The sequence below is a fragment of the Semicossyphus pulcher genome, unplaced genomic scaffold (genome assembly GCF_022749685.1).
Source record: "Semicossyphus pulcher isolate SPU_LCO1_2020_fin unplaced genomic scaffold, fSemPul1.0.p SCAF_3, whole genome shotgun sequence".
NCBI classification, from domain to species: domain Eukaryota; kingdom Metazoa; phylum Chordata; class Actinopteri; order Labriformes; family Labridae; genus Semicossyphus; species Semicossyphus pulcher.
Genome location: NW_027211704.1, coordinates 13,114,580 through 13,135,368, shown reverse-complemented (window position 1 = coordinate 13,135,368; position 20,789 = coordinate 13,114,580). Strand labels below are relative to the sequence as shown.

General features: G+C 42.4%; 2 protein-coding genes across 2 annotated transcripts in view; one reads left to right on the top strand and one right to left on the bottom strand.

The window, feature by feature from the left end:
- The first annotated feature begins 236 nt into the window (after positions 1-236).
- On the top strand, positions 237-6,531 carry abhd14b (abhydrolase domain containing 14B). Its single transcript, XM_069678965.1, has 4 exons — positions 237-301; positions 1,502-1,716; positions 3,023-3,264; positions 4,969-6,531. The coding sequence occupies exons 2-4, from the start codon at positions 1,503-1,505 to the stop codon at positions 5,146-5,148; spliced, it is 636 nt and encodes a 211-aa protein (XP_069535066.1). The 5' UTR covers positions 237-301; position 1,502; the 3' UTR covers positions 5,149-6,531.
- Positions 6,532-6,935: 404 nt separating this feature from the next.
- The window catches only part of cacna2d2a (calcium channel, voltage-dependent, alpha 2/delta subunit 2a), a 170,699-nt gene continuing 156,845 nt past the window's right edge, over positions 6,936-20,789 (bottom strand). Inside the window, exons 23-39 of the mRNA XM_069678964.1 lie at positions 19,825-19,835; positions 18,716-18,776; positions 17,960-18,057; positions 16,163-16,253; positions 15,998-16,060; positions 15,716-15,819; positions 15,494-15,592; positions 15,214-15,305; positions 15,084-15,131; positions 14,929-15,000; positions 14,695-14,847; positions 14,497-14,549; positions 14,336-14,391; positions 12,771-12,894; positions 12,387-12,496; positions 12,034-12,116; positions 6,936-10,723 (exon numbers count right to left, since the gene is read on the bottom strand). Of these exons, the coding sequence (XP_069535065.1) occupies positions 10,601-10,723; positions 12,034-12,116; positions 12,387-12,496; positions 12,771-12,894; positions 14,336-14,391; positions 14,497-14,549; positions 14,695-14,847; positions 14,929-15,000; positions 15,084-15,131; positions 15,214-15,305; positions 15,494-15,592; positions 15,716-15,819; positions 15,998-16,060; positions 16,163-16,253; positions 17,960-18,057; positions 18,716-18,776; positions 19,825-19,835 (1,441 nt within the window). The 3' untranslated portion in view covers positions 6,936-10,600. The remainder of the gene's footprint in view (positions 10,724-12,033; positions 12,117-12,386; positions 12,497-12,770; positions 12,895-14,335; positions 14,392-14,496; positions 14,550-14,694; positions 14,848-14,928; positions 15,001-15,083; positions 15,132-15,213; positions 15,306-15,493; positions 15,593-15,715; positions 15,820-15,997; positions 16,061-16,162; positions 16,254-17,959; positions 18,058-18,715; positions 18,777-19,824; positions 19,836-20,789) is intronic.

Genomic DNA, 20,789 nt, shown 5'->3' with positions numbered 1-20,789 from the left:
AAAACACAGCCAATCAATACGCGTATCAATCATTAATGAAGAGTGGCACATCAGTCCGCTTTTTTTCCCCATCATACTCAAATATCCAATATGGCAGGATTAAACAAAACATTTGAGCTAAACACACGTCTGAATGTTGCTGGATTTAAGGCAGTTCTCTGCACAGACGCTAGACGTCACTAGAATAATTTCCTGAGGTTTAATTTTTTTTTTTTCTTTTACTGTTTTCCGGGAAATCAAGTGAAAGTTCAGCTGATCCAAGACTAAAGTTAATCCTGGTTTCATGCCTGCAGGTTGAGAGGTAAGAACAAGCTTGGATTATTTTCTGTTCGTGTTTGTGAGCGAGCTCGATTTCACAAATAAAATGATCCAACGTGGACTTTGATCGGACGCTTTAACCCGCCAGCTGTGCGCCCACTTAACTCTTCTTTTACTCCTAACAGTCAAGTGGACGACACATTTGTCTGACTTATTACTGCAGCGGACTAACAGAAAAAGTGCATTTCTTTGTGTGGATAAATTAACAGCATAATCACGCTGCAGTCCGATGCAATACATCGTGTTGTATTTACGTGTTTTAGTAAGAAATGTAGCTATTTATTTAGCTCGCTCACTGACTGAAACTGTGCCAGAGAGCTGCAGAGAGATGTGGATTAAACAGGCTGGGGTCACTTTTGGGCTGCTGTTGCGTTTTATTTGCTAGTATCCTTTTTTAAATGCACAGTTTTTCATCTAAAACTAAAGGAAGTAAATTTCCCTCTTACTTCCCTCACACACTTTTGTATAAAAGCTTGTCGTTGTATCTGGACGTCTTTGTTCTTATTGCCTGCTGTACTTTAAGAAGGACTTTGAGGTCATTATACTCACTGTAGTATTTACTTTATGGTCCTACTGCACTAAAACTCTGTGGGATGTTCTTATTCATATACTAAAAGGTAATACTTTACTTTAAGTCTCCCTACATTAGCATTAATAAGCTAACTACAAATACATGTTTATAACTAGTAGTACTCAGATCTGTAACTAAGAAATACCACAGTGAGGAAATACACAGCACAAAAGTGTTTGCTTTAAAATAAGGTACCTAAAGTAAAAGTACTCATTATGCAAATGGCCCATTACATATCGATGCTTATTATATTATTGGGTTATGATTATTAATTCATTAATATGTTCATCACTTAAATGTTGCAGCTGATTTTAATTATTTTATACTGCTGGTTATATTGTGAACTTCCAATAAAGGGATCAATAAAGCCTCTTGTAACTTATAATAATGCATCATAATTTATTTGCTGATCATCTATATTTTTTTTAAGTTAACTTGAATTTGCAAAGTATTTTTTTAAGTTATTAAACAGATGTAAGAGAAGAATATCTGTCTGAAATGTTGTAGAAGAATAATGTTACAGAAAAAAGACCCTTAAAGTTGTGCTTGATTAAAAGTATGGACTTTGCTTTTGTGTCTAAAGTCTGTGTGTTTCATTGTGTGTGTGTTGAGGATGTCGACTGTGAAGATGTCAGAGGGGAACCTGCAGGTGCAGGGCTGCACCTCTCCGCTCTTCTTCAGACAAAGTGAACCGTCCTCGGGGGAGGTGAAGACGTCAGTGTTACTCCTTCACGGTATCCGTTTCTCTTCTGAAAACTGGCTCAGCATCGGCACTCTGGACACTCTGGCCAAAGCCGGCTGCAGAGCGGTGGCCATCGACCTGCCAGGTGAGTCTGACGGGAACAGGGTAATCTGGTCGACCAGATTTAAACAGGCAGCTGCTACAGGCCCTGAACGCCTCACGTTCATCTCACGTTCATTGAGTCTTTGATTTGAGTACTTAAAGTGAATTTGTACCAGTAAAGTGCAGTTTTGACTACATGATTACATAATCTCTGTGTCGTCAGCCTTTAATGAAATATTTACAGATGACTACGAGTTGTTTCTCTTTCCTGAATGGGTGTAAAAAAAATCTGTTAATATTTTATATTCTATCAGCAGGAGTTTTCTAGTCCTCCAGTCAGACGGTGTTAATGAGCGACCAAAACACAATAACTAACTTCTGGCAGGCAGCTGTTCCTTTCACCTCAAGAAGGATCTCTTCCTCATGTCTCTCCCGCCACCTCTCACTGATTGACCAATGACGTAAAGGCTTTGTATCTATCAAGTTGCATAAAACCCACATAGGCTTTGACCTTTAATTCTGATTTAAAGACCCCTAACGGAAAAAAATGTTGCCTAAAGTCAGCATAATGATTGCGTTCGGATGTTGTAACCCTTTAATCTCTTCAGCGTGTGTCGTTAGCTTATAAAATATTAATGCCATAAAGTCTTTTGCTCCCATTGTCCTCAGAAAATCTTAACAGACTCATCCCAAACTCTTGAAAAGATTTGCGTAACATAAGACAATGTCATAAGTTCATGTCGATTAAAGACAACGAGGAGATACCAAGGAGCGTTAAAACCAACCGAACGATTTCAGCGATGCGAAACTCATCAGAACGCGCAGATTTAACCGTTAGTCTGTCTCGAAAATCAAAAAAAACCATGAAAAAAACTGAAATCTCAATAATAATCATCCAAAAGCAAACAAAGAGCGCTGGGTTAAACTGAATGTACAGTACGTTCGTTTACGTGCTCTCCGTATCCTTTCAGGAGTCTCATCTTCTTCCAGTTTGCCTCCTTTTCCTTTTGTATTCCTTTTGTTGCTGCTCGCTGACACTGACAATGATGCTGTCAAGTTACGTTAGAGGATGATGTGAGTGAAGCATAACCATGGTAACTAAAGTGCACATGTGCTGTATAGTCACCGTAAGTACCGTGAAAGCCTTAGTGTGAACACTGAGGCGACCTAAGAGGCTTTATGCTGTGCTCCTGGATTAACCCCTGAACTTATAGGAACATCATGTATAAGGGACATTTAAGGTAGTTAAAGCATCCATGCACTGGTGTCTAACAAAAGGAAACATAGTAATAAAGCCTCAGCGTGTGACTCTTCTTCATACATGTCTTCTGTTTCCCCTCTGTCTACAGGACTGGGGCGCTCTAAGTCAGCGGAGGCCCCGGCCGCAGTGGGGGAACTGGCCCCCGCTGGTTTCCTGAAGGAGGTGTGTGAGCAGCTGAGCCTGAGTCCTGTGGTGGTGATCAGCCCCTCCCTCAGCGGGATGTACTCGCTCCCTTTCCTCATGCAGCACCAGGATCTGATCCGAGCGTACGTCCCCGTCGCTCCCATCTGCACTGACAAGTTCACAGCCGAGCAGTACCAGAGCGTGAAGGTACAGTAAGATAACCCGCTGCTTTATCCTCCAGCTGAACTACAGTTTGTGTGTGTTTCTTAAAAGGATGACTTGAGGGAGCGTGAATGTCAAACACATCTTCCAGCACGCCCTTCTTTCCATTTTAAAAAAGGCTTTTACATGAGACTGCGAGAGGAGCAGAGATGTGACTTTATACTTCAGCAGACACCTCTGCCTTTCATCCAGCTCACAAGGATTTCAAATATCTTAGATGACAAACTACGTGAAGGTGCATTATCCATGAAGGAGAGGTGTTCGTTACGGAAAAGTAGTCCCCTCCAAAATCATGCAAAAAGAGCGAGAGCAGAAAAGCTCAGTAACTTATTTCACACAGTAAATAAACAGACAAAGAAAGTGGTAAAAGTTACTTAAATATTAGTGTTTAATGTCCAAGTTAGGGTTTTATGTAGCAACTATGAGCTAATGAAAAGTAAAGCAGTTTAAATGAGATCCATCTTGAGATAGTACAACCTTAAACTTTGCTTCTGCATTGATGTACTTTAAAGTACTTTTTTGCACATTTTGCTGGTGATGTTTCTAGAAGTCTGCTGGACGTGGGATGATTACGTACCTTGTGAAAACAGTTGCATGATGTCCTTTGTGGCTCCTTCTCTGGAGTTGTCTGAAAAATGACTGTAACTGTGATAATGACTTAGTGATGAGGTGAGAGACACGGTAATAGTTTGAACATGCACACGGTTTCTCCTGCAAGACATTTTACTCAAGATTCAAGATATTATTGTCACTCCGGTAATACAAGTAGAACTGTGTGATATTATTTAGCGGGGGGGCTCCATTTAAAAAGGGGTATGTATTACATATAAAAGACATAAAATATATATAACAAAATAGGGAAGCAGTATGAAAAATCAAATAAGAAAATTAGAAGAAAAAAGAAAAGTCTGCTGGCGCGTGCTTTGAGGGACCTGTACCTCCCACCTGAGGGCAGCAGAAGGAACAGGCTGTTGTGTGGGTGTGACTTCCCGAGGCACCGCTGGGCGTACAGCTCACACCCAGTAAGATAGAGCTGCAGCATTTAGAAAAGAGGAGAGGTTCAAATCTCTGCTCCTCTCTCACCTCTGCACAGCTGATCAATCAAGGAGGGCAGGGATGTCAAATTGTCTGGTGTCCAAAGGTCACAGAAAATGTCGGACTCAGTCCCCCATAATGCACTGTTGTTGAGGTGTGAGAGGAGAAGGAAAACAGATTCGACTGTCTAACAAGCTCTTCTGATTCAGCCTCTTTTTCTTTAGTTTTTAGACCATTTTCTGTTTTATTTTTGTCCCTAAAATGTTTGAACATGCAACGCTAAACCCCTTTAACTAAAGACTCTACTTTGTAATAGTCTTTTTGAATCACTGTAGTGTGACTTTTATTAAGCTGACAAAAGCTAATGTGAAGTTTAGCCTGACTCTCTCTGTTTTTACTCTTATCCACATTTATTTTATTCTAACTGACATCTAGACTTTTAAATAAGTCACAATTAATTTAAAATAAAGAGCTTCCCTCTCATCTTTATAAAGACTTTTTCAATGTTTTTAAACTTGGTGTAAATCGTAGGACATTTACAAAGTCTTTTTAGCTCCGGCCTGAATTATTAAAACAAACAAAAAGAGAGAAAACTCTTGAAATGATTCATCAGAAGGATCCGTTGTGTGTTTGTGTGCTCCGTCTCTCCTCCAGGTCCCGTCGCTGATCGTTTACGGTGACCAGGACTCTCAGCTCGGTGAGCTGTCACTCGGCAACCTGAGCAATCTGGCCAATCACAGCGTGGTGGTGATGAAAGGAGCGGGTCACCCGTGTTACCTGGACGACCCTGACACCTGGCACAAAGCCCTCACGGACTTCCTCAACACGCTGTGAAGAGAGTCGCGCAGAGCGGTCGCACATTGACTCAGACATATTATTCATTATGAGAGATTTAGGGATCAAACATCCTCCTGCATGAGCTCATGTTGACTTTATAAACACTGTGATTAAACTTAAAATCAAGACTTTTCTAATCATGTTAGGATCAAAGTTTTAAAGGAGTAGTGCAAAATTTGTAGAAATGCGCTTATTCACTTTACCGCAAAGAGTTAGGTAAGAAGGTTGATGCTGATTAGAAATCTACAGTTACAGTAACAATCTAATAAAGTAATGTCATTTTTATTTAAGTACATGTCAGTTAAGTCATTATCTTTCACCGATGAGGTTACACAATGTTGATCAAGCCTGTGGTCTGCTGGGGCCATTTGCTCTAATGCTCACTGTGTGTCAACAGCAAGCCAATATACAGTCAGTGACGCGTTCTCCATCACACAGCAGCAGTTGATCCGCCACAGAGGGTAAATGAAGCTAACGCCACAGACCCAGACTCAGGTGCAGGTTTACGGTTACTTTAGCTGAGGACCAAAATCAAACCTTAAATTAGCGCTTATAACCAGGTGTGTTTTGAGATTGTCACTTTAAAGTTATCATCATCATTACAGGAGGATTTAGCCCTCGCATTTGCAATCTTAGCAGTGCACAAAAATCATAAGCGGCGTCCCATCACCCAGCAATGGTTGGTCCGTTAGTGAGACTAGGTGGAAGCGATGTTCTGTTTTCTTCGTTCTCTGCTAAGTTGCAAGTAAATATTAGCTAAGGCCAAACAAATGACAGAGACAGAGATTAACTACTATTAAAGTTAACAAAGAGTTAGAAATATGAAGTCAATAAGAATGCTGTTTAGATCTCTGTAACCTCTCTTCCTGACGTACAGCGAGTGAGCGATCGACAGCAGATAAAGTTCTACCAAAAGATGAGATGAGACCGCTTTTTGGTGTCGCTTTGGGTTTTTACCCTTAAAAAAAATGAAATACAAGTTTGAAAAACTTCAAATGCTTTTCAAAAAAGCCACTCATTGCTCTGTTGGCTGACACACGGAGCAGGTTAGGACATCATTGAGAACTGAAACTACGTGATGTTAGTTGCTTGCTCGCTCACATGGCTTTTAGTTAAAGGAGCAATTTGCCCTGGGAAAAAGAAACTGTCAGTCAAAGCTGGTGTTCTCTGTAATCAATAGAAGCAATAATATTTTAAATTGGTGCTAAAGCTGTGAGGAAAGTTGCACAAACAGCTCGTGGTTTCGCCCATTCTACATTCCTACAACACCCAGCATGCATTGCGCCCCTCCCTCTGAAAGGAACGGCCCAGCGAGAGACGCTGGAGTGAAATACTACCGTTTAGGCAACGGCTCCGGGTGGTACAGAATCCGAAATACAATGAGAAAAAGAAAATTCTGCAGTCTACATTTCAAACCTGATGATTTTGAACGAGACGTGACATCGGAGGCGGGCGTCCTAGATTGAGGAAGTGTAGTTTAGCGAGCTCCCTGGCCAGGGCCCGTTGGAGAAGCGGATAGCGTCCTCCAAAGGCACAGAGCCAAATTGTATATTTTTCCTACCATAATGGCATTAGCTCCCCATAATCGCATGATAAGACTGAGGTTGAAACTCAGTGAACCGGCCCTTTAAGAATCTGTATCAGAGTGAGGTGAAAAACAAACCTTCATGTGTTGTTCACCTCAGTGGGTGAGAGGATGAAACAGGAGACCTCTGAGATTGTTACTTAACAAACGACTGTTCTCCACCTGTGTGTGACTGTGAAAGAAACACCACACTCTGTAATGAAGTGAAAAATATGAACATTATTTAATAACTGATTCTCTGTAATAAACAATTTGAAAATATTTTACAAGGAGTCACAGACACAATATTTTACAAATTTTGCCCTCTTCTTTTTTTTTTAGCTTCATCTGTACAAAAGAATGGAGCGACATGGACCAGTGCCCAGAAAAGAAGGAGCTAAATCTTCCACGCACACCGACTTTCACGCTCACACACGCACAGGAACTCAAACGCAAACTAAAAAAAATCAAAAACATTTTGACTTCAGATCTCAAACTTATCAACAGTGCTGTTTTCCTATACTTATTTTTTTTTACTTCATTTAGAATTCGACTGATTTTCTTCTTTTTTTTTCTCTAAATGTTGCTGTTATTTTTTCACACACTTTGTCAAACATGGTCACATAGCACCAGACTACAGACTACAGAATCACATACACACGTGTCTTTCCCACAGAGACGCACCAACACAGATGCAGCGAGGGTCGGGAGGAGGCAAGAGGCTTTATGAAAACCATCCCCCGTGCTTTTTTAAGGGTCCTGTCCTAAAGCTGACGCCTCCCGCTCATCCCTACGCTGGCCCAGTTTTCTATATTTTCTTTCTTTTTTTTTTTTTTGGCAAAAGTAAATTTGTTAAACCACAGAAACTGTGTGTCCCTTTAGAGGATGCACACTCTGACGTCACCACGTGATTCCCCCGTGACCTTCAGGCCCGTGCTGCTCTGTGGAGACCCACTCCCTGAGCTTTCCTCTGACATTCTGCCCGCTCACCAAAACTAAATACACACCGGGAAGTCCTTGGCTTACTTCTGCCTGGTGCTTGACATCTCCCAGCTGGGCATGAATAAGTGTCATTACATGTTTCCTAATAGGTGTGTGTGTGTGTGTGTGAGGGTGCAACAAAACCGTAGGTGTTTAGTTTGTGTGTGAGCGTGTGTGCGCACAGAGGTCAGGAAAAAGAGAGGAAGTTGCAGGGGGTACATTTCCACAGGCACGTGTAGCGCTCATTTACAGACAGTGAAAGTTGGGATATACAGACAGAATTAATGGCACAGGACAGAGACAAACTAATGCCAGAAAAGTGCAACTGCATCGCCGTTAAATAACCCTTCAAGGAGCCGATTAGAAATACAAACAGTAAACGGAGCAAATTGGAATTTTTCTCGGATGAGTTGAAAGCCGCGCTGCAGTTACTGTGCCAGCATGTTTGTCACATCAAATAGTACCAACAACTGTACAGAGTGTGTAGTTATGGTCCTCCCACCCTGAGCGGTACAGTGAGTTTTGTGGGTGGGTGTGAACATCGAAGGTCGGAGGCTGTTCTTTTTTTTGTTTTGTTTTTTTTAATTTAACACTCCCACCTGCTTCTCAAGCATTTAAAACCAAACAGGCATCGATCGAAAAAACGAATCATTCCAAGACGGAAAAATACTGAAATCAGAGCTCACTACACTTACTGCAGAACACCGAGAAAACTCAGGCGGAGTGTGCGTGTCATTTTGGAGGATCTCTTTTGTGTGTGCGTGTGGATGAGGAGGGGTGAGGGGGGGGCGGTATCAGAGCTCGGTGCTGTGTAACACTAAGGCATTTAGAGAGGCTTTGTTAACTAAGTTGCATTTGAAGCAGAAAACACTGATGAACTACACATTCTTTCAGACACCTCTGCTCCTTTCATCTTCATATTTAAGCAGACTGAAATTTAAAGATGGATTTGTTTCCCCCCCATTGTTTCCCCCTCACCACAACAACACTGGATTTTTGTACGTTTGCAACTCAGGAAAAATAAAAACAGCTACGCTACCACAACTGTCATCCCGAACACACGCTCCGCAACTCACTGAAAAGACATTCCCTTTGAGGGCGCAGACCGACACACACACACATCCACACAAACACATACCATTCAGGCGGAACTATAGCAGTCAGGTGGCCCGAAAAACACTCGCCGGCCAGTAACGTCGCTGTATACTGATCGTGTATCGTAGCTCTATACATGGCTCTGTAAAGGAACGGTATAGTAACCCCATATGATGGCAGTCAGGTGGCTCTGGAGGGGGCGGATACATTAAACTGTGTTGTAAAGCTGCGACAGATTCAGTCTCACAAGCCACAGCCTCTAACGTGGCTGCTTTATAAAGGTACTATACAGTAGCTCTACTCGTATACAGCCGGTGTGGTCCAAAACAAAGTGCATCAAGGCACTATGAAACAGAGCGGCTCCTAAACATCGTAATGATCAAATGATAAAACTGTGACTGATAACAACCAGACTACACTGCACGTGATCACCACATTTAGTTGCCTCTTCTGCACTTTTGTCGGAGATGTTGATAAGCCCCTATACCCCAGCAGCGAATGGTTTTGAAGTTTTAAACAGCATCAGTCAGAAGAAAGAAAAGCCCAGATAAAGAAACGCAGGAAAGAACCACCTGTAAGGACTATGAGACGGTCATGAGGCAGAGATCTCGTGTGTCTGTTGGTGATCAGAAGTAAAGCACATTTACAAATCCAGATTAGGAGCGTTAGTAGAGGTTACTCATGAAGACTGGCAGAGGTGAGCTTTCGCTTCAGAGAGAGCACAGAGATTTCTTGTTTTTTCAGTCCGAACCAGAGGTCAGAGCGGTCGATTGATCGTAAAGGAGAACACGACATCAACAGACCTGCAGGAACCCAACACTGACTCATGTTCTGCAGCTGATAGCACTAGCCTTAAATAGATAATATAAGAGAAAAGTACTTCATGAAATGCGATTAGCATCATGTAATTACAATAATCCTCAGTGGATGTCTTTTAAAAGCATTAATCTGTAATTAGGCGCTGCACAAAACGAATCAGCGTTCAGTTTCTGAGAGTCTCCTCGTCCTCTCGTGGTTTATCCTCGGTCTAAATCAGAAGCCGTTTCCTCCTCCTGTTTGGCTATAAAAATAAGACCACATGAAAGTCTATCTCATTTTGGCAAGTAGATATAGTGCATAAATTAATTCATGTCATTTTAAAGTTAACACCTAACGACGTCCTTTCAAATTAAAAACTAAATACACTGTATGTTGGATACTCATCACTTCAGCAGTTTATACTTGACATTTGAATACTTAACAGTTCTTTTTTAGTTATTTTCTTTTATGGCGGCTATAAGTGGCTGAATGGTCCACGGCCTCTGACGAGAGGCGAATGACAGAGCGGCGACACTCTGAGATGGAGGAGAGAAGAAGGAGGAGGGGTCCCACCGTCTGTCTGACGGACAGACGACCTCAACTCTCCAGTCTGTGAGGCGGGAGGTCAGTGACGAGGACGTCCACCTGTCCTCTGTCCCCTCCCTTCTCTGGGATGGTGGAGCAGGGTGCTTTTGGGTTTTTGTTTTCTCTTTTCTGACGTTGCCTCTGATGATCGAGGTGGTCCGGCACCGCCGCGGCGCCTCCTCCTGCAGATGAAGGTTAACTGGCTGAGGACACAAACGTCCGGCAGTTGTCACTAAGCGACACAAACTGAAGCGAGCTGGGGAGCGCGGCACTCAGGGCTTCCATTTTGCCGTGATGGGAAGTCCCATTAAAACCTATGACTATAACAAGGGGAGGGGCTTAGGGGCAAGGAGGGGGGGGTCGGGGGGGTTTCAGGTCGGGGGGAAAGAAGCGCGGGAGGGCTAAAAGGAGGAGAAGTAGAGGAAATTAATGTATTAGAGAGTGGAAGTGGGGGCTGACGGCCGGGTAGAGCAGGAGCAGCTGGATGAGCAGTAAGGTGTAGAGGGACGGACGGAAGGAGTGGCCTCGTCCGCAGTCTGACGTGTTCTCCTGCAGGGGGGGAGACAGCTGTAAGGACACACGTAGTGGACTGCATGTTTAAAGACAACAGGTATGTATTCCCTCCACCATGTTATTCACAACTATTATCAACCTAATATACTGAACAATTATTTTATTCATCTGTCCATCTACATGCTCAACCTTATGTTTAACAGGTCAGAGGAAGGCGGCCATACTTGAGTTTGACAAAAGTTTGACATTTTGTGGGATACACTTATTTATCTTCTTGCTAAGAGTTCGATACGATGAATGCTGCCTCTCTCAGGTCTGTTACAGACGTATGAAGCTAGCAGCCAGCCAGTTAGCTTAGCCAACATTCAGACAGGAAACAGGTAACAAAACTCGTTCTAACAGAACTATTAAGGCTTAATAATCAACATGTTACATCTCAAATCGTTTGTCCCAGTTGCTATAAAATATCTTGAGGAGTATTGACACTTTATTCTTTTACTAATCTAAGAGATTAGTTTATTATCCTCCCTCAAAGTTACAGCAGGGTGGCAGGTGTTCTTCCCACCTCTATTTTTTGGAGACTAGTGACACTTTAAAGTCAGCCTGCTGCCTCCTACTGCACATAGCACTTTATATTATTATTGAACACCCTTTTAATATCCATCATTAAGAGACTGTTCCCTCCTTTAATGTTGCTCTATTGTATCTGTTTTTTAAATTATGTATATGTTGTGTTTTAAATGTTTTGAATGGTTTTAAACGTGTGCTAATGTGTTTTATATGGCGGTTATATATTTGCACACGTAAGTCAAAGACACATTTCTGTAGGTATTTTCTATTCCATCTTTGTTCGATTTGTACAAGAACATAAATAAAGACGAAGGTTTAGTTTTACAGGAGCTTGTGGGCCGAGCTATGGCTGTGTCTGAGATCACTGCCTGGTTCATTTAGTAAGCATCATGCTGTTCTGTCGCTGAAAGCTGCAGAGTCATCTGATTGTCATTGAAGCATATATAAAATGTGTAGTGTTTCATTGTAAGATTATTAGTAGGAAGAACTCTTGTTGTGGACTGTAACTGTCTGGCTCTTTATCGTAAATATGGACCGATATTGTGACTCAACCCAGCGACTTCCTGTTCTCTCCTCGGCAACCTGTTCCTCCGTGACCCCAGAGGGTATTATGTCTCCTTAACTCTCAACAAGAGCGAGCAAATAAGTGTATTTCCGATGCCAAACAATGCCCTTCAGTTGTCAACTTCCCTTGTACCAACTCTCAGCGAGTAAACACCGAACTGCGTGTTTGTTTTAATAACTGCTCTTGTAAAGAAGGAGTCTGAAAGTCTTACATTGACGTTGTTGTCGAAGCAGGTGGAGGGTCCTTTTCGATAACGTGCCACCGCCAGTTCTTCACATGGATTCTCCTCTTTGACTGAAAATTGACTCAATTAAGGAAAATTAAAAATCCTTTCTTCTACTTTTTTTTTTGTATGTTTCATTACCGCCCACACACTGATTCCTCCCGCATCCCTACAGATGTAAGAGCCTGGTCATGAGTCACACCGCTGGGACTAAAACAACCTTGAAATGAACGTGAAACATCTGTGTTTCCACAGGTACGCTGACGTATAGATGGAATGAAGCGATTATAGAGAGAGTGTCTTCTCCTCTGCCAGCTGGTGAACAAAGTGAACAAGGATACACTCCTCCTCCTCCTGGGACAGCTTCTCTATCTCGCAGGTGTTGCATGGCAGCTTCTCCGCCACCACGAACAGCAAGTTGGTGTTGTTTATCCTCTTGGCGTGAATCAGCCTGCAGAGAGAGAGAGAGAGAGAGACAGCTCTGTCAACAGCCCCCCTCTGCTCGCTTACATCACAGGCTCATTTGCTAATGGATCAGCGAGATTCATGAGACGGTCTTATGAGGCTCATTTAGCCCATGATATGACCGTTTCATTAAGGCTGATGCGCTTTAATCATCAGCAGAGTTTATTAGCTCCAACAGGAAGATGAATCTGTCTCGCTAACTGTGCCGCTGTCACAGCACAGCTCTTTATAATGTGTGTGTGTGTGTCATGTGTACAGACCTGGAGCAGTTGCCACAGTCCTGCAGGATGTTGTAGGAGTTGCTGAGATTACTTAAGTAGTACTGAGTCTGGATCATTACACAACTGCGCTCTTTGGAGTCGTATCCTTCTGCATCCACCTCATCTGCAGCGTCAGCAGAGCACAAAGACACGAGAGATACACTTGTCAGATCAGTTGATTTATGAGAGTCTGAAAATGCGATCACAAATATGCACGATGAAAACTTTTCTGATTTTCTTTGCAGAGTTTGTTTTTAAAGTTTGAGCGCTAAGGCTTGAAAACTCCACTTTACATACTGATCAATATGTTATGTAACCATCAGACAGTGCTCTTTAAGAGTCTTAGCTAATGACTTACTGTATATGTGGGGGGAAAATATTGACAATGTTCAGGTGATACACAGACAAAACAATCAACGTTTTATTACCTAAATTATTTTGGTGAAATTACAAACACGTATGGAACTTTTGTACTAGAGAGATAAAAACTTGTCCACTAGATGGTGCTGAGTCTGTCTCTGTCGGGCTCAGCAGAGGTCAAACGTTGGGTAAAACAAAGATGGAAGCATCGTTTTTCAATTTCAACTAACAGTTGAACTTTAGTCCAGTTAAAAAAGACTGGATCATGTTTTTTGTACAAGTTGCATTGTTCAAATATCTGTAATACTTAAATAGCGTTTACTGAAAACGGAAGCTGACATATTTCTCTGTCGTGGAAAATTGTTGTAAATGACAATGTACGTGTTCATAACATTTAACATGTCATAACATGTCTAAATGATCCAGTTTATATAAGTCTAACTATTGTGATAATATCCTATCCTCAGGCCTAATAACTCTACAAGTTGTCAAAAATATTTCAACATTTTTTGGAATCAAAATTATTTTTCTTTCTTGGAGTGATGCAAGACAGATTGAATCCATAACTCCCCCTTAAACTTGTATTTTCTTATATTTAAAACAAGCACACATTAGACAAATAGTAACACAAACACTGGCACTAAAACTAAAAGCTACTAAAAACGTGCCAATGGGTACAATATAATTAATTCAATTAGTAGAAAGGAAACAATAGGCAATAGAGAGTGCTGAGATAAATATTGTTATGGATATAGTAGCTGTATATGTAGTCTATTGTCTCCTTTCTATAAGTGTTATCGTGTTATATACTACATATTGTATCCTTTTAGTGCCAGAGTTTGTGTAACTATTTGTCTAACTTGTTCTTGTTCTTGTTTTAAATTCAGCATGTTAATTAGTTTGTCTGCACATCGAGAGTAATGGAAAACATCTTCTATGTGCCCACATACTTTGCCAGTTAAACTGATTCTGACTCTTCTTCTGATTATTCACGTATTAAACAAACACGGTACAAGATGCCAATCACTGGCATTAAAAGATCTGATGTATTTCAGAGCCTGGTTAGCCGTATCCACCTGTGCTTAGCTCGGCTACAAGCGCCCTTGCTGCAGTTTTATAATAAAAAATAAAGAGTGTTATCGATCATCTCGCCTAAATCTTGGCGAGGAACATTTAATGATTGAATGTGTCCTGTTTGCACCCACCTGTGACGAACCAACTGTGATAAGCCAGTCCGTATATGAACTGTTGGAACAAGGACCTGTGGAAGAAGAGACAGAAGAATGAATTTGCAGTGTGTGCAGCGTCCATCGGAGCTTCTTGCTAACATACAATGTGTGTGTGCTGTATGTTACAGGACTCTCACCATGCAGCTGCAGACGTCCACCAAGCAATGTTTACAAAGTCTGCAATGGTAGGCTGCAGATAAAGACGAAAACAGAAGAAGGAATGGGTTGATAATGTTCGTCATATGACCTGGAGAACCTGCATATTTCACACCCAGCAGCCTCTCTGTGTGACATTATCATCCTGTCCTCTGCAGCGCTTAAGTTTATCGCCTTACCACAAACACTCCTCTGCGTGCAGCTCCGGCCTCACTGTTAGGAATCCGTTCACACACAGACTGGTAATCGAACGACTGCTTGCGGTTGTAGAAGGAGTTGTTGTAGAGAGCGTACATCAAGTAGGGGTCGACGTCGCTGAAGAACATCCCCACCTGAGGAGAGTCAGAAACACCGTTCAAGCTAAGGGTCGAGATAAACAAGAAACAACAGTCAGCGTGCGGAGCGATCTTCACCTTGTTCCAGTCATCCTTCTGATTGGACATGATTAGGAATCCACCGTCGTCTATCAGGTAACACAGGAGATCCTGCACACGGAGCAAAACATGGGCTGTTAATCAGAAGCACAGTGAACACAGGAAGCTCATTATAGATGTGTAGAAACACTTACATCACTGTTGGCTTCACAGTCCATTTCACAGCCTCTGTTTGGTCCACACTGTCACAGAGAGAAAGACAAAGTTAGCAGCCAAACATCTTAGGAAATAATGCTAAAGATAATACTAATATATATTCCTTACTGTGTTTGAGCCCTGCCGGTTGTCTGTGTGGTTGCTGGCAAGAATCTTGAACTTATCCGTCCATGCTTCAAGGTCAAGTTTCACTCCAACAACTGAGAGAAGAAGAAGTTTGGAAAGATCCAATTAGAAAGATTGAAAATGCAAAAAAAACAGGAGCACATAAATAGCCCAGACACGTCCGCACCAAAGTGACAATCAATACAAACACAGACGTGTAATTATCAGCCCCTTGCTCTGACAGATTTTCTTCCGCATCCATCATCATAAGGATTTTATCCACCTGCAGGTTTGATGGTCTTCCCTCCCACCGTGATCTCCACGGCCGTGCTGACCAGGATCCCTATGGTGTCGTTCTCCGGGTTCAGCAGCTCGTCCTTGGCTTTAAGAGGGAAACGAATAAGAGAAACAAGCAAACAAAGGAGGAGGGTTAGAAAACAAAGAGCCACAACACATTACGAGGCCCAGTGTGAGATATACAACCCAGGCTGAGAGCATCATTCACCTGTTCGATAAGGCGCTCGGAAGATGTAGCCCTTGTTGTCAAGACTGCGGCGGTAATAGCTGGCGTTAAACGGCTCAGGATCTTCCTCCCAGGACTCCGACGCCCTGAGATTTAAGAGCATACTAAAGCTGTAAATCTGACGGACAAGCCTCCTGCTGAACTAAGTGAGGAGCATTTTCAGCCTTTACACTTTCCTACTTTAACGACAATAAAGGGAGAACATTAACAGATCTACAGAGCAGCTGCAGACAGGCGTACGCCTGCCATCGGGAGAGCACCTACTTGTTTGGAAACACTCTTGTCACGCCACCATCTGTTGCAGCGAATACGGCCAGAAAGCCATATCTACATGTCAGGACGGAGAGAAGAGACAGACATCAGATGTAAATCTCATTCAGAGTCACATCTTTAGATAAAGCTGCATCAGGACCGGTCGATCAGACTCACGTATTCAGGTCTTTATTCTTCCACACTTTCTCCACCAGCTGCCTGATGATGCCGGTGTCCAGGATCAGGTTGTGAAGGAGCAAATTGTCACCTAAATAAACACAAAATGTGGAAACAAAAAGACGATAAGCGACTATTTAAATATCTGTTAGATACACATCACATGTTGATTCCTCGTCCTTGAACAAAAGGATCTTAAAGTTTAAAGCCGCACAAAGAGGATTTCCAGAAAATGAGTCCAATCAAAGGTTCAAAACTATTTTATTGAATATATAAACTCCCCGAAATTTGACAGTTTCGTCAATTTCCAGCTTTAAAAAAATTCGAAACTAGGCTTGTCTTTGTGCAAGCTTTGTGATAGTAAAGATACAACAATGTTAATATTTCTGTTCTTGCTAATAAAGCATCCAAACGACTATCACCGTCTGCTCTTGTATCACAAACAGCAGTGCACACTGATAACACCAATAATCAGTCATGTTTGGGGATGTTCTTCTGCCCTTTCTTCCACAAGGATTTAAACATAAAGAGGAAAAGGCTTCATGTAGTGCTGCTCTTTCATTTTTTTACTACTAACAAACCATCTAAAAAAACCCCAGAACAATTAACAGCACTTCATGATTTATCAGTGGCACTTGGCCTCAAGACCACTGATTGCTGCTGAAGATAAAAAGCTTTTAAAATGGGTCACAAAAGAAGAGTTTCATTTTTAAAAAGATTAAAGCTCCTGTGAGGAGTTTTCCACTGGTTATGAGACAGACTGATATTAATTCTGATGACTCTGTATGACCACAAAAGCAAACCAGACCATGAGCGACAAGACTGATGATTTCTATATGGTTATTTTTAATGCCTGAAACTGCTGTCAGAAGAGGCGATAAACTGCACGCTGCCTTTGTTTACATATTCAAGGGCAAAAACTTAAATTGAGTGAAAGCAGGATGTGATTTATTGTTAAAAACCACCACTTGAAGATATAATTTCAAAGATTTTCATTTAAATAAATGTCAGTTAAGTCTCTATCTGTCGCCGAATGAAGTAACACAATGGTGATAGAGCCTATGGCCCACTGATGAAAGCCTTTGCAGTATTACAGACTGGGTGTCTTTGTAACTTTCGAGACAAAATCAGAAGCCACACCCAGTTAGTGACGCGTTTTCTATCACCCAGCAGTGGTTGGTCTGCCAGAGAGGGTAGGCAGAGCTAAGCGGCTGCTTTTCCGGTCTCTGCAAGTGTTGCGACTAAACAGTAAACTACTATGGCTGAACAAACAAAGAAAAGATCGATGACTACAGATACAACTTCAAAAATAAGTGAAAATCCAAAGAAAAAGAAACAAATTCGACGCTCAGATGAAGGCAAACAGTCTAAAATGGAAAGCGACCGAAGTCAAGAGTTACAACCATAACAAAGGGAGCCAACTGTGAATGTCTGGTTATCTGGGATATATGCGCCCACAAGTCTCTTTTATCACCTGCCGGTGCCACCAAATAGAAGGAAACTGAGAACTTCGAGATTATAACTTTAAGCAGGTACAGGACAAAATCAGCAAAGAGATAAGAGGCACGGCTTTGGGGAGCACTGCAGATTTTTAGCAAAAGTAAAGAGTAAACAGTGCGAGTGACTTTTTTCAGCCACCGATCGCTTCAGCATTTGGTGCTCTTGTGAGTATTTACAGCAGAAGAGAAAGAACGTTTATAATTCCCCAGCCTTAACCATTAAGGTCAATCTTAAATAACTTAATTTAAAATAAATAAGATGCTAACTTTGTTTGTGTTTGAACAGAAATAAACTCACATTGTTTGGAGTCCGGCGTCACCTTCTCCATGAGAGCGATGAAGTTGAGCAGGAACTCGGTGTTGTTGTTGGACAGTTCCAGATCATTGCAGTATTCCCTGAAACACAGACGAGACATCTTAACTCAGAACTTAAAGAGTGCCACATTTACACTCTGCCTTATTTGACCGTTATTAAAGAGACACACAGCACAAAGTGGGGATGCATGGATAAACTCACGTGCAGCATGCATGTCTTAAAGTTACAGGATGCTGAGATTCAGTCCTTTGAAAGTAAACATGGACTGAAGAGCAGAGCATCACACAGAGTGATTTTAGCAGAGTGTTTCAGCTGGAGGCTGTGAGGGTTTATCACAAAATAACAAAACAAAGCACATGCAAACAGGATTTCAGTCCGTTTTTTATTTTTTATTTTTATTGTATTCTTAATATGACATTGCACACGAAACAATTACCCTCTACATGTAATTAACGCAGCACCGCAGCAGGAGCATGCAAAGGAGATTTGATGCAGCTCTATTGCTCATAATAACAAAACATCTAATCAGGTTATGATGAATTTTATATTTTACTCAAATTTGTCTTTAAAGTTTCACACATCACTCAAAATTAAAAGTAATGCAATCACACAGAAAGCAGACGACAGACAGAGAAACACGTGGAGCCAAAACAACAACAAAAGGATTTAATGGGAGAGATGAAGACCAAAAAACTGATGACCACCAACGACAGCAAGCGTTCACACACTCAGGGCTACCTGGGAGCAATGAATACATGTCCTTCAGACTCAAAACTGTTTGGCAGCAGTGATTCAAAATCTGCAACAGAAAGGGGAAGATTATCGGGGAAGAGCAGTGGGCAGAGCAGTGGGGAGTTGTGGGTAAACAGCAGCTGTTCTTCAGAGGTGTGGGGACGCAGGAGGGAGTTTACCATAGCAACACTGAGGTATCATGGAAACACTAGCGTTAGCCAATATGGTGCCTAAAAATAGAACCTGACTCTCAATGGACGACTGCGTTAATTTCACAAGCACTCACACCTTCTGTGTTTTTTCTTTTTGACTTTGTCCTCAAACGTTCCCTGATTGATTCGATCTCATTCTTAACATGTTTGGGATGTCGGAGAACTGACTTGCATGACGTGGCGTGTCAGGAAGGGAGTTCTCGGACAGATTAAATACGATGAGTGCTGTCAGATCAGGCAGGCATCAACATGGCCAACTATTGCAGGGGAGGTGGGTGGAGGTCCTGATGGAAGTGGTCGCCCCTCAGACTGGCAGGGGAGACGGCTCACAGAGACACATAATGAGTGGAAATGCATTGCATTGTGAAGGGCACGTCGAAAGGGCAACTTCACTTCATCTATCACAGACAAGCAGAGCAGAAAATATAAACCATTAGAGCCTCGACAGGTGAGGCGGCGATGAATCCAACACCTTATTTTCTCATTATGTCGTGACCCGTTCACTGCGTACGGGCGAGGAGAGAAATGTTTGGATTTTAGAGCTAAAATAGAGTGCCCAGGTAGTTTTCCGCCCACAATGCCGTGCACATCCAGGGTCAGGTTTACTGAGGGAGTGTTGGGCCGTGCCCCTGGCCGTCTGAGGGGCGAGGAGGGAGGGGAGACAAGCTGATGGAGACAGGGAGTACAGAGGGACGACACAGGAGTCAGGCGCCGAACCCTGACACCTGACAACGTGGGAGGACCTGGGTGGGCAGGAAAACAGCTCAGCCCTGAGGGGTCAGTGTGCAGGTCGCGACGTCTCCGGCTACAGGCGAGATACTACGGCAGCTTACAGTTAAATAATGTGGGGATCAGTTAAGTAATACTATGTTTAATTAATTACTCTATACTTATGTTATATGCCTTTACTGTTACTGTTGTAGAATGACAAATGTGTTATTAAAGGTAAGTGTGTTTCTAAATCATGAAACTGTGAGGTAATTTGATCTAAATTTAACTCGCTATTGCGCTAATAAAAGGGACTTTATAGAAACAAATTAAAGAGTTAGTTAAGACATTTATGAACTAATGACACTGTAAGAAAAAGACAGAGAGAAGGACAGCGAGAGGTGGAGAAAAAGGAGGATGAGAGAGAAATGGAGAAGAAGGAAGAGAGATAAATATGGTGAAAGAAAGAAAGAAAGAAAGTGAAGGACAGACAGAGAAGGAGAGAAAGGAGGCAGACACAACCCAGTTGGAGCTATCCACAGAAGAAAAGGATTAGAAGGAACGGGGACAAAAGACAAGTTTTAACAGAACACATGAATATCTGTCTTCCTTGGGCGCAGTAGGTGTTTTTTTTTTCTACTTTAGGAGCACGAGGGGGAGGAAAGGGTGAGGCTGGGGAGGGGGGGGACCAGAGGAGGAGCCATTGTGAGAGATGTGGGATCTGAGCTGCCGCAAGAGGGTGAAGAGGAGAAGGTAAAAGGAGGAGGAGGAAAAAGAGGAAAAAAGGGGGGAGGAAGTCCTGAAGGCTGGACCGGCAGGGAACAGAGGCAAGCAGGCTGGGACAGGTGAGGGGGGAGGAGGGGGGGAAGGAGGGGGGGGGGGGGCAGCAGGAAGAGGTTCAGGACAAGAGGTGAGGGGAAGGAGGCAGCGGTAGGGAGAAGGAAGTAAAGGAAGGGAACGTGGACCAATATGGAGTATACTTGCCCTTGGTGTATGGCACTGTGTGGATCCATCAGAGAAGGAGTGAGCAAGAAAAGAAACAGGGGATCGGGTGGGAAGGGGGGATCACAGACAATATTTTATTCAATTACTGTTTGAATAAAAATATTGTTTTCTTGAAAGAAAGAAACCAATTTAAGTCAAACAAGACAAGAGAGAAA

Bases quoted from the DNA above. Each gene is read 5' to 3' on its own strand.
- abhd14b (XM_069678965.1), top strand. From the start codon at position 1,503: ATGTCGACTGTGAAGATGTCAGAGGGGAACCTGCAGGTGCAGGGCTGC. The intron at 1,717-3,022 runs GTGAGTCTGACG...CTCTGTCTACAG, and splicing joins GGTGGCCATCGACCTGCCAG to GACTGGGGCGCTCTAAGTCA. The intron at 3,265-4,968 runs GTACAGTAAGAT...TCTCTCCTCCAG, and splicing joins AGCAGTACCAGAGCGTGAAG to GTCCCGTCGCTGATCGTTTA.